The 15,286-nt window shown below is 44.2% G+C and overlaps 1 protein-coding gene across 1 annotated transcript in view; it reads left to right on the forward strand.

Annotated features, from left to right (window-relative positions):
* The first annotated feature begins 2,872 nt into the window (after nt 1-2,872).
* kcnh4b (potassium voltage-gated channel, subfamily H (eag-related), member 4b) overlaps nt 2,873-15,286 on the forward strand; it is a 48,288-nt gene continuing 35,874 nt past the window's right edge. Inside the window, exon 1 of the mRNA XM_077000861.1 lies at nt 2,873-3,840. Within this exon, the coding sequence (XP_076856976.1) occupies nt 3,765-3,840 (76 nt within the window). The 5' untranslated portion in view covers nt 2,873-3,764. The remainder of the gene's footprint in view (nt 3,841-15,286) is intronic.

The following is a 15,286-nucleotide window of genomic DNA, read 5'->3' on the forward strand; positions in this document are numbered from 1 at the left end:
ACTGCAGGTTTACCTGGCAGCGGGACCGCAGGGCCTTGCTGAAGGCCTCAGCCGGCCACAAGCGCTGTGCAGATAGGTGTCTTCCGGCCCTGTCTTTCCATCCTGAGCAACGGGTGTGGTTGTCTTCCAGGGACCTGCCGGTTCACGGTGGGACCCCGAAGTTGGCACCATGGGCACCTTTAAGGTCGAGCGGCAGATCAACCCTGTGTCTTACCACCTGTCTCTTCCTCCGTCCCTCCGGGTTCACCCTGTGTTTCACGCCTCGCAGCTTCGGCCGGTTCTGTGCCGTCTTCCCCGCGCTGCGACTGTCTGGGCTGGCCCTAGGGTGCGTCCTTCAGTCGCCACCAGGAGGAGCCCATGAGCTAGACCTCAGGCTAATCAGTGGTGATGGCATGCACCTGTTGTCCTGGGTTTATAAGGACAACAGACTCAGTGCCTCACTGCTGAGTTGTCTGTCCTCTTTGTTGCCAACCTCCAGCCCTTCTTTTCGTTGTCTCTACAAGGTGTCTCACCACCCTGCCTTTCTTGTTCAAGATTTTGTTTGTTATACTGTCACTTCGAATACTTACCTCCTGCACCGCTCCCTGGTCTCTCTCAAGTTTTCCTCCCGTTGTCATTCTTCCTATCCATTTGGTTTTGGTTTTTGGGAAGGGTTTTTTGTTTGTTCAGCCAGCCAGTTACTTCCCCTGGCGTCCTTTGTTTCTCTTTGGTTTTTCATTTGGTTTTTTCGCATTGATTTCATTCCACGACCATCTCTGTTCTCCTGTGTCCTCAGCATCGATTATTTCCGCAATTGCTTTCTGTTCTCCCATTATACATGTTGAGTATTTCCGAGAATGCTTTCTGTTCTCCCCTGTTATACGCGTTGAGTATTTCCGCAATTGTTTTCTGATCTCCCCTGTTATACGTGTTGAGTATTTCTGCGATTACTTTCAGTTCTCCCTCATCCTCTTCACTGAATATTCAGCACGACCTTGCACTTGTACTGTTACTTATTGCATGGACAAGGAGTTTGGGTCCACTACCGTAAAAAATCCACGGGGGATTTCGTCTCCTAAATCCCCCGCTCTGACACTTGGGGAGTTTTTCCTTGCCACTGTCACCCTTGGCTTGCTCACTGGGGGCTTGTAAAGCTGCAGGGTTGCCAACTCTCACGCAATGAGCACGAGACACATGCATTTGACAGTCTTCACACGCTCATATGCCATACATCCGATTTCTCACGCTGAAAAAAATCTAGTTTATTTATCTCTGATCTACATCTATGATTCAACGAGTTACTAGTTTGCCAACCACCAGTGAAAGATCGATCGCGATATAATACTTAATTTGTGTCCATTTTACACCCCTCCCCCCCCGCTAATCGCCGCAACTTTACACTCACCCCCCCAAAGATCAAATCTCACTCCAAGTGATCTTGAAAAGTCGGCAACCCTGAAGCTGCTTTGTGATAACAACTGTTGTAAAAAGTGCTATACAAATACATTTTTATTTGATTTAACAATATCAATGCATTTAGATAGCTGGAAGCTCCAAATAGTATGAACTATATTAAAACAAATAACTAGCTAGCTAGCTAACTTAGCTAAATGCTGAATGCACTGCTTTTGTGTACTACCAATAGCCAACTTAGCTAACTAGCTATCTAACTATGTAGGCTACACAATGCTTATGTCGGACTTATTTTAACAAACATAAAGAAATGGTTTGCTGCAAGATATTGTTAGATTTCTCATTAAAGAAAATGACCAGTAGGCCTATGAAAATAGCTCACCTCTGTGTTTCCTTAGACTGAATGGGGGATTCTTATAAGAATAAATCTTATGATACTGAGGCAGGCAGTTAAGGCACTTGAAAAAGAAGTAATTTTTCTTTTCGACTACTTCAAAGAATTTCCCTCAGATAAGGTCCTGCGTTTAGTGTGGAATGACAGTTTCTTCCATGTTTATGTGGGGATCTGTTCTCTCGTACCGTTATGCTGCTGCGCTGCCGTTGAACCAAACGCTGATTGGTGAACATGCTTCGCGCTTCTTGTGTTCTGTTACTTTTATAATGAACATGCGTGCCTGAAGGGACGACAGATGTCACATAATGAGGTGGAGTAAAAAATAAAAGATTTGACTTTTTGAAATGTAGTGGAGTGAAAGTAGAAAGGTACAAAAATGGAAATACTTGAGTAAAGGAACACAAAAAATACCTTAATACAGTAGCAAATTAGATTTACTTCATTACTGTCCACCACTGCTTATTACAAACTACATACTGCCTTCTTATCACATACTACATACTGCCTTCTTATCGCATACTACATACTGCTTTCCTTAGGTGATATAAACAGACTCTGCATCCTGTTCTTCAGTGGAAATGCTGGTTCATTTTCCCTGGGGGCTTGGTGGAATAAGGTTGTCAAGGACACTGTTGCCACACAAGCAGAATGGGTTATAGTATGTGTCTAAAAAAGAGTGAGAATGTTTTTGTGAAATAGAGACAGAATATGTGTGTGAGAATGACAGTGTGTGTGTGTGTGTGTGTGTGTGTGTGTGTGTGTGTGTGTGTGTGTGTGTGTGTAAAACAGTGAAAGTGCAGGTACATGTACATTAGACAATTAGTGTGTCTGTGTGAAAAATCAAGAATGAAAATGAAAATGTGTGTGTGTGTGTGTGTGTGTGTGTGTGTGTGTGTGTGTGTGTGTGTGTGTGTGTGTGTGTGTGTGTAAAAATCAGAGAATGGGAAAATGTGTGTGTCTATCTGTATCTCATTGGCTGAGAACCACAGGAGTACATGAAAGTGGGTGTGGGGACAGAAAGCGAGAGAGGATGAGAGAAAGGAGGGGAGAGAGGAGGGGAGAGAGAGAAAGGCAGAGAGACAAACTGAGAGGTGGGACCAGGCAGTGTAAGAGAGCGTGAGGTGGGGAGGGACAGAAGCGAAAGCAAATGAAACAGTTCTATTTGAGCAGTTCTATTTCATCAATTCTATTTGAGGAGTTCTATGTGAACTGTTCTATTTGAGCTGTTCTTCAGCAGTGCTGAGGCTGTACAGGGGACAGAGAAAGATGGGGGTCTTAGCAGCTAAGATGGGCATTTGGTTTTAGATGGGCATTTGTGCATATGGATTAGAAAGAGAAAGAGGCATTCACTACTGGGATACGGCTGTGTAGTTGGGCTGCAGATGCATGGAGTTGTGATTAACCTGACACACAAAGACTCTTCTGCCTGAGAATCAGAGAGAGATGGATAGAAAACAAGAGACAACCAGAGAAAGTGATGGAAAGAGAGAGAGCATGGGAGACTGAGTAAGAACTGTCAGAGACCAAATCAAGGTGAACAGGACTAGCTGCAGAGACCATGGTCTGCTAACGGCACAGCCAGTGTCCCGAGGAGCTCCACTCTACCAGCGACACACAGACAAAGGAAACAGAGAAAAGAACTGTAACCTGAAGAAAGCAGAAAGGTGTTATGTTGTGAAGGAGGAGTGCTGTTCAGGACCACTGCTGCCTTCACCTCTAAGGACTGATGAATTCTCCTGAGGTCCTCCTGCACTGTGTCTGTCTCCTATGCTCTAGGCTTGGTTGAATCTCACTGGCTCCAAAGAACAAAGGAGACCCCAGCGCTATGGGGGACCTCGCTTCCCCTCCCCCACTCTCACCTGACGGCCCCGAGTATCTCCTCTGCCACCTGTCTCGCTTTGCCATGGCGTGAGATGCGAAAGGGGGAGAGAGTTTGTATGTTTTCGGGAAAGGCTGAAGTCTCTGGAATTGCGCCACCATGCCCGTGATGAAGGGACTCCTGGCACCTCAGAACACCTTCCTGGACACCATCGCCACCCGTTTCGACGGCACCCGTAAGTCCATCCTGCCTGGTATTTCTCACCAATTCGAGAGTAATGAGAAGAGTTTGTGTACCCAGCAAAGGGCACTTCATAGCATAGTTCATGAGAGGTATGTAACAGGCTCTTTACATGTGTGTTTAACAGGCATTTTAAGCAAGAGGTGTGTAATAGGCATTTTATCAAGGGGTGTGTAACAGGTCTTTTAACAAAGGATGTGTAGCAGGCTTTTTAAACAGGGGGAGTGTAAAAGTCTGTGTTACAAAGGGTGCACAACAGGCTTTTTACATGAAGAATTTGTAACAGGGTTTATACACCGGGGGTGTGGGGGCTTTTTGGGGGGGAGGGGGGTATTTTTTTACATGTACATTCATCATAATTCAGTTTCACAGTGTACTAGCTTCTGGTTTTCTTTTTGTATGTAGTGTGTAAAGTTGAAGATCTTTTGAACCTGTAGTGGTCAGCCGATTACAGCAGTGTGCTAAAGAGTGGGTGACTGGACCCTGTCACTCATGCTGAACCAAATACTTGAACACTAATCTGAGAGAGGTCTGAGGAGGACACTGATCCAGTCTGGTATTTTCAGCTGAGGGTTAGGGTTCGAGGGAAGCTACTCTTCACATTGGAGCACATTAGCGAGTGTAATTTTTGTCCCATGATGTTCTCTCAATGTGTTTTACATGGGCCCCAGTAGCATAACACAGAAACACTGTGTGGTGTACCTGATCACTGTGTACCTGAACACTGTGTGGCATACCTGTACACTGTGTACCTGAAAACTGTGTGGCGTACCTGTACACTGTGTATCTGAACACTGTGTACATGAACACAGTGTGCCTGTACACTGTGTACCTGAATACTGTGTGGTGTACTTGTACATAGTGTATCTGAAAACTGTGTGGTGTACCTGTACACTGTGTACCTGAAAACTGTGTGGCGAATCTGTACACTGTGTATCTGAACACTGTGTACCTGAACACTGCACAATGTGCCTGAACAAAGCATTGTGTTGCGTGTACCTATATTCATTATGTTGTGTTAAAGCTTTCCCTGTGGGTGTTAGTGTGTTGCTGATTTTGCACTAGTAATCTCCTTAACTGATTCATTAGTACACATTTGTATGTCCAGTTATTTTGCAGTCCATTGATAAAAAAGGTGAGAAATCCAACAAAAGTGTATTCCCAACCTCCCCTCTCTCTGTCTCTTCCCCCTCTTTCTCTCCCCTCTCTCCCTCCATCTCTCTTCCTCCCCTCTCCTCCCTCTTTCCCTCCCTCTCTCTCCCCTCACTCTGTCTCCTCCCCTCTCTCTCCCTCGCCTCTCTCCCTTCCTCTCCTCTCTCTCCCTTCTATTACTCTCACTCTCTCTTATGTTTTGTTTGTCTTGGGAGAGTTCTTTTTAGACCATTGTGTATATCATGGGACAGGTGTCCTGGAACCTGTGTGTGTGTGTGTGTGTGTGTGTGTGTGTGTGTGTGTGTGTGTGTGTGTGTGTGTGTGTGTGTGTGTGTGTGTGTGTGGTTGTCAGGGGACAGATGTATTTGTGTGATGAGCACAGCAAAGACAAAGAGCGTAATATGTTTCACAGTGTCTAATGCAACATAATGTCTAACATCAGATGCTTTGGCAACAGTTAAGACTCCCAATCTCCTTAGTCACAGTCGTCAGCCTCCTCAACACCCCACAAAAATCTGCTGTTACACAACACCACACTCAGATGACTATGCTGACAGTTTTCCCTCGTTAATTAAATCCCCTGTACCAGCAGCTGATGCGACACTGTATAATTGGCTAGTGTGGTCTAGTGTGTGCTCCAGTAAGTGACTCTAAGAGATATATATATATATATATATATATATATATATATATATATATATATATATATATATATATATATATAATCCATTTTCTTTGACTGATAAACTCCTCCTCTGTGTTCCTTATGGGGATGGGGCATATTTACATGAATGTTTACATGTCTGCAGAGTTGAGAAACACGCGGGACTATGGGTGCTGACTCAGATTCTCATGGACCTGTGATTCCAAAACTCTTTGTTGGTTAATGGGATGAAGTAGTCATATTACATTAATATAGTAATCTTTTGGATTAAATTACAGGTACATTTTAATAGGTAATCAGTTCTCCTGGCAACTGCCAAACCCAGACTCGTACATCAGATTGCCAGATGGAGAAGCGCGATTCATCACTCCAGAGAATGCGTCTCCACTGCTTTAGAGTCCAGTGGTGGCGTGCTTTACACCACTGCATCCGACACTTTTCATTGCTCTTGGTGATGTATGGCTTGGATGCAGCTGCTCGACCATGGAAACACATTTCATGAAGCTCTCTGCGCACTGTTCTTGAGCTAATCTGAAGGCCACATAAAGTTTGGATGTCTGTAGTGATTGCAGAAAGTTGGCAACCTCTTCGCACTATGCACTTCAGCATCCGCTGACCCCGCTCAGTTTACATGGCCTACCACTTCGAGGCTGAGTTGCTGTCATTCCCAAAAACTTTTATTTTCTTATTATAATTATTATAATTATTTTCTTACAGCTGACAGCTGACTGTGGAATATTTAGTAGCAAGAAAATTTCACAACTGGATTTGTTGCACAGGTGGCATCCTATCACAATTCCACGCTGGAATTCACTGAGCTCCTGAGGGTGAACCAATCTTTCACAAATGTTTGTAAAAACAGTCTGCATGCCTGTGTAAATGTACACATATTACAGTAATTATATATATATATATATATATATATATATATATATATATATATATATATATATATATATATATATATATATATATACAAATTAATATGTTAAAGTGTAAATGGTAGATTATGTAAGCAGAATCCAATCCTATGGTGCATAATTCAGAGTAGGTTGGAATAAGTAAGGTCTAGATCCGTTATCCTGTCTCTCGACAAACCATTTTCCTACATTACTCAGTTTTGCCTTTAAAAGTAAGACTGAAAAAAGATAAAGAAAGAAAGAAACTGTGCTGGCATCTGCTTCTGTGACACACACACACACACACACAAACACACACACACACACACACACTCACACATACATGTGTGCACAAACACACACATACACACACACACACACAGAGGCAGTGTAACATCTTTCCTAACAGCCTTCGGGTGCTGCTGGCCCAAAATATCTCACCCTGGTTGCCCGGGAGACCAGGGTGGAGGTGCCAGAGCTGGTATAAGTGTAAGCGTAGCCTGGAGCTTTAATGACAACAACTTTAACACATTTAACATGTTTAACACGTACCTCAAGATGGCAGAGGAGTGATTAGAAGAGACAGAGCAATCTGCCTACCATAGCAGATTCAGGGATATTTCAGCCAGTTTAGTCCCAAAACAGAATTATCCAGCCAGAAGTAGAAGTCTGCACAGGGTGATATCCAGAGGATACCAGAGGTCTGGGAGCTTGAGGTAGTATCTTAGCTGTTCCCAGGACTGCACTCCTTAGGCACTGGAGCTAAAGGTATGCCCTTCGTTCTCTGGTGTTGTGCATGCCCTTCAGTTAGTGGTGCTGTAGATATGCTCTTCAGGTACTGGTAATGTAAATATGCCCTTCAGGTGCTGGTGCTTTAGATTTGCCCTTTAGTCACTAGTGCTGTAGCTACAGTCCCTGACACAAGTTCTGTCGCTTATCCATGTTGTGGAAACAAATGCTTATAACCTGACTTTAAATTCATCGATTGGTTTTAGAAATGACTCATATGAAAGCTGAAACCCTCCCAAATGAGATTTAATTTACGAAAATAAATTTGCTTTACTGCAGAAATATTGATCATTTAATGAACACAGAAAGGTAAGATTTTGGCAAGACATCAAAGTTTTGTCGCCTTATCATATAACGCACCCAATCCTAGTTTACAGCCTCACCTGTGCTCACTAATTGATTGATTAATTAGTGGGTGTGTATAAAAAGAACTCCAGCACCCCAGATCTTCACTTGGACTGCAACTTGACCTCTGACAACATGCCAAAAATCCATCCTGTGAACAAAGCCTTGATAATCAAAACGCTGAAGACCAAATCCACTGCAGAGGTGGCTGGCACCTTTAATGTGTCTCAGCGTCAAGAACAAAGAATTAAAAAAAGATGTGAAGAGACTGGAGATGTTTTTGACAAGCCCAGGTCCGGCAGACTCCACAAGACAACTGCTTGGGAGGAACGTTTGTTGGTTAGAAAATCCAAAGCCAGTCCCTCTTCCACTGCAGCAGAGCTCAACCAGGCCTGGTCACCTCAAGTCCCTGTGTCAACTAGAACAGTTTGTAGGATTCTGTCTCGAAATGGCCTCCATGGTCGAATCAGTGCCCAGAAGCCAGCACTAAACAAAAGGCCCACAGCCTGCTAAATGGATGGATGCTGGAAAAGTGGCAGAAGGTGGATTTCTCATATGAATCTTCAGTTGAATTACACCACAGCCACCGCAAATACTGCAGGAGACCTACTACAAGAGGAAGCTTGGAAGACAAAACCAAAGAATTTTGACTGCATTCTTTGCTATTCCTGATGACTTCATCAATAAGTTGTATGAATCATTGTCGAACCGTATGGATGCGGTCTTTTAAGCTCGTGGAAATCACACAAAATATTAAATATGGCTCTAATAGCACCACAACGTCATTCACTAGTGTTATGAAGCATATATTTGTATATGAAGTGAATTATTTGTTTGATTTTCACCTTACTTTCTGTGGGCGACAAAACTTTTGTCTTGCCAAAATCTGATCTTTCTGTGTTCATTAAATGATCAATATTTCTGCAGTAAAGCAAATTTATTTTCATAAATTAAATCTCATTTGGGAGGGTTTCAGCTTTCATATGAGTCATTTCTAAAACCAATCAATGAATTTAAAGTCAGGTTATAAGCTTTTGTTTCCACAACATGGATAAGCGACAGAACTTATGTCAGGGACTGTATGCCCTTCAGGTGATGGTGATGTCAATATGCCCTTCCGATACTGGTGCTGTAGATATGCTCTTCAGGTGCTGGGGCTATAGATATGTCCTTCAGGTACTGGTGCTGTGGGTATGCCCTTCAGGCGCTAGTGCTACAGATATGCCCTTCAAGGTTTTGGTGCTGTAGATATGCCCTTCAGTTGCATTTGCAGTGGGCGAGATGTGTCAGTATGTCAGCTCTTCAGGCCCTTTCAGAGCAGCGTCCTCTAATCTGGCTCTGCTGACACACCTTAACACACTTCCACAATAATGAAGTGTCTCTCTGAGCCTCTAGTGAGATGAGAAAAGATACTGTGGTATTGCTGGTTTGTTTGTGCCTGGGCCACACGTTTGTGAGTGTATCAGTGTTTGTGTGCATGAGAGTGTGTGTGTGTGTGTGTGTCAGAATGCATGTATGTGTGGTGTGCATCAGTGTTTGTGTGCGAGAGTGAGTGTATGTGCATGTGTTGCTGCTAGTGTTATTCCTTTGAAATCATCACTTTGTTTTGCAGTTCATTGTTCACTGTCACTTTCATGGATGTTTTCCTAAGAGTAAAGGACAAAAGCAGAAGACTTCATAATGGGAAGATAAGGAAGTTCTATCTGCATTATCACAGCACACATAATGATCACCACCCTGAGCTTTTTCAGCACGTCTCTATGACCTTGGCAGTCCCAACTTTAATGACGAACCTGTCAAAACTGTCCTGCAGATGTCCTGTCCCCTGCTACAGCCCATCACACATTCCACTCATTGGTCTCACCCGTCTTTTAGCCACTGTCTGCACACCTGCACATAGTCCTCCTCATCTTGAGCTCCAAAGCTGTTTTGAGTTCTAAGCTTTCTCCCTCGTTACTCGTCTGCTAGCTGGGAATGTACTTGCATCATGTTCTGACCCAGCTGTTGTCAGTCTCTGTTGCCCTGTGGATTGTTGTACTGTCCTACTTCTGGTTCTGTTGGATTTCTTTATTGTTTCCTGTCTGTCCCTGTTTGAACATGGCAGCACCTCAAGACGCTTCTGGTTTTGTCCTTTGGATTGTTTTTTTAATGAACCATTTGTCTGCATGAGCTTTCTGTATCTGTCCTCACAACATGAAACCCAATTAAAGTCAGGATACCTAATTAAAGACAGGATACCCAATTAAAGACAGGATACCTAATTAAACATATAATTCACATATAATTCTAAGAATGCTGTTTATCTTTTGGTTCATGCGCATGGTAAATGCAGTTAGTAAAAGAAGTTCTGCAGTGCTGTAACACATTTCAATAAGACAAATCCACTGTTGAGAGACAGGGTGGGAGAATAACAAATCCATTCTGGCTGCACTTTGGACAATATGGCAGAAGCTGGGATGAACGACTGTGACCTCACATCCTCTCTCTCCTACCGTAGGCAGTGTAGTATAGTGTATAAAGTATGGTTTAGAGTGTAGGGTGGAATGGAGATTTTGTAGTGTAGAGTGTAGTGCATGGAGAGTAGAGTTTACTGTAGTAGAGTTTACTATAGTAGAGTTTACGGTGTAGTGAAAATTGTTATATGTGTAAAGTGCAGAGTAGAGTGTGTATTGTACAGTCATGGTCAAAAGTTTTGAGAATGGCACAAATTTTGGTTTTCGTAAAGTTTGCTTCCTCAGTTTATTTAGAATCGTTTATCAAATGTTTATACAATTACAAGCATTCCATACATTTTGTAACTTTTTATTGACAAATAAGCCCTTTAAAAAAAAACAGTTAATATTTACAGGCCAGTCAAAAACTCCATGCTTTCAGTGAGCTGTTTTAGGTCGTACTCACACTAGGGTTTGTGATCCGGGCCCGGGCACGGTTCCCTGCCAAAGCACGGTTCGTTTGGCTAGTGTGAGCGCTCCAACCGTGCCCGGGCCTGGATCAGTTAACCGTGCTCGGGCCCGCTTGAAGAGGTGGGCCAGGGCACGATTCATGTGGACTCGGGCACGGTTCGCTTCTAGTGTGAGCGCTATCCGTGCCGGGCCCGCTTGGTGCCTCGTGTGATTGGTTCATTTTGCTGGAACTCAAACATGACGTCAGTGATGCGACGCTCACGTTAAACAGTCATGGCGGCAAAGCGATTAGCAGACAATCGTTGTGTTAAATTATCGATAAATCTGTGCTTGCACCGTGTTTCTGCACTCCCAAAACGACTCCAAAAATACAATAAAAAGAGAATCGTGAACTCCATAGTGTTGTGCGAGCGCACTTTTTTTCCAAATAAAGTGGCGTTGTGATGACGTAAGCGTGCTCTGGCGCGGTTGATGAAGGCAGTGTGAGTGCAGGCCAGAGGGGGAGTGGGGAGGGGGGGTAACCGGGCCCCAGCACGGAACGAGCAAACCGTGCCTAGTGTGAGTACGCCCTTATTGTCCAGTCTTGGCCAATGGGTTCGTTCAGCTTAGAGGAATGCTGGATTTGGGATTGATGGCTTGTTCTATTAGCAAAACTGCGGAGCAGAAGCACGGTGAATGTGATGGACTGCCTAGAGAGATGCATTCAGCAAGTGACATCGTGTTGGTTGGTTCTGGTGGTGTACAAGCCCAACTAGAGGGTTTGTATGATCTAGAACTGCAGCTGTATGACACCACTTGTATTGTTCCAACCCTTGTGGTGCCAGGCCAACATGATGACCTCATCTTGGGTTCAAATATCAAATATTTGCTTCATGCGTTGAACAGTAGCAATAACTACTGGGACACTGCTTCAAATGGATGTAGTGCGGACGTTGAATATTTCCTGTCTATGTTTGTGGGTGCGGAGCGGTGGAGGGGTGCTGATATGCCTGATAGGATTGGCACTGTCAAGCTTAACTAAGCAGTCACTCTCATACCTAGATGTGAACATTTAATTTGGGGGAGACTCCACATAATGCTGTCCCCACTGTCCCCATTCATTGTGGAACCCATTAGTTCCAGGGTCATGCCACGTAATATTCTTATTACCCCAATGTGGGAAAATAGGTGGATCACTGTGACCTTTGTGAACCCAACATCAAAATCAATAACATTTCAACACAACTTTAATCTAGCAGATGTGTCACCATGTTTGGCAGCTGAGGATTTTGAAATATTCCAGGATCTCCAATCCCTTAAAAACACATCCAAATTGGACACCTCACTCAGCAGTTCTCCTGTGCATTCAGAACTCCCGAAATGCCTGGTAGATGTGAGTCTAGGGGATATTGATGTTGATTCCAACGAGCTCAGGGAGTCTTGTAAGACAGAATTGATGGATTTGTTTCATGAGTTCCAAGACATTTTTTCTAAGCATCCATTGGTCTGTGGTGAGGCTAGAGGTTTCACTAATCGGATGGATCCACCCTACTGGCTTTTCCATTTATCATAACAGAGAGTTCCTCTGGCAAAACCTGCCTTAGTTTCTGATTGTTTGCTGGAGATGGAGCAGAAAGGCATTGTCAGGAAGACGGTGAGTGATTATGTTTCTCCTCTGGTCATGGTTTGGAAAAAAGATGGGGATTTACAGACATGTACAGATTTTCAGTGGATTAATACACGCACTTTAAAGCATGCTCATCCACTGCCGCATCAATCAGATTGGCTTTCAGCTCTTGGGGGCAACTCTCTGCACAGTACCATGGATCTCACCTCTGGATTTTACAACAAATGGAAGTAATCACGAAACTGACGGTGCACAACCTGATGGAAAGTGATGGTTATACACCATCTGTTCACAAGATAAAATCCTTTTTAGGCTCTGTATTTTACTACAAGCATTTTATTCTGCGCTGTTCTGCTATTGCCAAACCATTGTTTGCACTGACTGGAGGTGCAGGGAGGGGAGAGAGGACGACACCCAGGACAGACCACCACACACCACTAGACATGCAGACACAGGGAGGGGAGAGAGGACGACACCCAGGACAGACCACCACACACCACTAGACATGCAGACACAGGGAGGGGAGAGAGGACGACACCCAGGACAGACCACCACACACCACTGGACATGCAGACACAGGGAGGGGAGAGAGGACACCACCCAGGACAGACCACCACACACCACTGGACATGCAGACACAGGGAGGGGAGAGAGGACACCACCCAGGACAGACCACCACACACCACTGGACATGCAGACACAGGGAGAGGAGAGAGGACACCACCCAAGACAGACCACCACACACCACTGGACATGCAGACACAGGGAGGGGAGAGAGGACAATACCCGAAACAGAGCACCATCCACTGGCTACAGTGGAAGTAGCCAGAGCACCATCCACTACTGGCTACAGTGGAAGTCAATTAACAATGTTTTAAGTGCATATTTCAGTGTTTATTGACTCAGTGAAGAGGTGACACTTCAGTCTTCCTTTGAAGACAGTGAGTGTCTCAGCTGTACACATAGCAAGGGTAAGTTCATTCTACTACCTGGGTAACAGGACAGAGAAGAGTCTTTTGTGTTCAGTGTCTCTTGAGGGATGGTGATTCAAGTCAAGCCATTTAGGGGCTCGGAAACTGTGTCTTGCAGAAGGAGTTTGATTCATGCTTTAGGTACAAGGGAGTTGTGGCTTTGTAGATGAGCACCAGGGAAAAGGGAGTCGGTGGAGGGAACCCAGCCGGGGAAAGACATGGGAGAGTGTTGCTGAAGGCTGAGCAGTGAGATGCAGGCGTCGGATGTCTGATGTCAGAAGAATTCTGACTGGAAAGCCTGTGAGTCCAAACTTGAAGGGGCTGAATGAATAGCTGAGTGGCTTCTGTGGAAAGAAGTGGGTGGGTTGGTGGAGAGATGGATGAATGCATGGACACATGGATGGATAGATTTTCCAAATGCTGTGGAAGCTGAGTTAGCAATGAGGAGGAGAGTTATAGTTGGTTACCCTAAAGTGCCCCAAGGTTGTGTGGGTTTTCTGTTGGAATGAGATTTATTAAGATGTCTTCAAGGCATACAGAGATACAAGCACAAAACCTGAGTGTTGGATGGAGGAAAGGAAAAAAATGTTTTATATCATCAGCATAGCATTGGGATGAGAAAGCATGTGGGGATTTGACCTCACTAAGAGAATGAGGGTATACATAGAGAACAGGATAGGACCAAGAGTCTTGGGGGACACCAGGGGGAGTCTGAGTGGAGCAGATATGGGTCCTCTTCATATCACCTGATGAGATGAGTTATGAAGCAAGCCTTGGTTGGAGCTGAGGTTGGAGCTGTGTGTAGAGCTGGGGGTGGAGCTGGAGCTATGGGTGGAGCTAGAGGTGGGGTTGGGGTGGAGCTATGTGTAGAGCTGGGGGTGGAGCTGGAGCTATGGGTGAAGCTAGAGGTGGGGTTGGGGGTGGAGCTATGTGTAGAGCTGGGGGTGGAGCTGGAGCTATGGGTGAAGCTAGAGGTGGGGTTGGGGGTGGAGCTATGTGTAGAGCTGGGGGTGGAGCTGGAGCTATGGGTGGAGCTATAGGTGGAGCTGAGGTGGAGCAAGATTCCAATGTTGATTAAGATTCATTGGAAAAGTTATAGGTGCAGCAGTATAAGCATGAGTTTAAGGAACTACGCTGGACTATTTTTGATATTGCTTACGATCTAACACACTCCAGCAAAGAAAATAAACACGGGGTCAGAATGTTCTGGAAATGTTCTGCTGTATGTCAGCATGACTGAAAATGTCCTGGTATTTAATATCTCAGTCTGATACAGAAGCTTGACAACATGAAGCAACAACAGAACTGTCAAAAGAGACTGTCATCAAAAGGCCAACACAGCTGCAATAACACAGCTGCAATAACACAGCTGCATAACACAGCTGCATAACAGCTACATAACACAGCTGCTACAGCTGCTAACTGCTACATGTTTTAAGATTTCAAAGAGTGGTCATTTATTCTTGGATGTAACATCCACCCACACACGGACCGCTGCATGGCCACAGATGTGTGATTCTGGCGCGGATATTCTTTACAGTCTGTGCTTGTCGCTTAATCCACAGGAGCATTTAATCTCTTAACTAAAGAAAGAAAGCTGTTCAGTCTCTTCTTTTTCTCATATCTCCTCTTTCTTTCTTTCTCCCTTTCTCCATCTTTTCTCTTTGTGTACACTATTTTCTGTCAGTACAGTAAACGAATAACTCAAACAAACTAGAGCTCTCAGTAGACTATAAGCCTTGATCAACTGGTTTGTGTCTAGGATATAGAATGCTTTTACATTAAAATCCTCATTTTGGTTTATTGTATATGACAGTAAATAATCTACATTAGATTACATTAAATAATCTAATTATGTTAAGAAATCTAATGTTCGGATATACACAGTGAGTTATAATTCTCACGAGAAAAGCAGGAATGCCTAGAGAGTTACTCCCCACAGTAACCATAGTTACCCATGGTATCTAGCGCTGGGAAACAGGTGTGACAAGTGTTTAGCATCCATGACACAGAGCTGTGCGACATGCAGTTGTACCATTATTAGGGATTAGTTTCCATGACAACACAAATCCACACCAACATGAATGGGCCACAATTCTAAGATATCTATAA

This window comes from Brachyhypopomus gauderio, chromosome 3 (genome assembly GCF_052324685.1).
Source record: "Brachyhypopomus gauderio isolate BG-103 chromosome 3, BGAUD_0.2, whole genome shotgun sequence".
NCBI classification, from domain to species: Eukaryota; Metazoa; Chordata; class Actinopteri; order Gymnotiformes; family Hypopomidae; genus Brachyhypopomus; species Brachyhypopomus gauderio.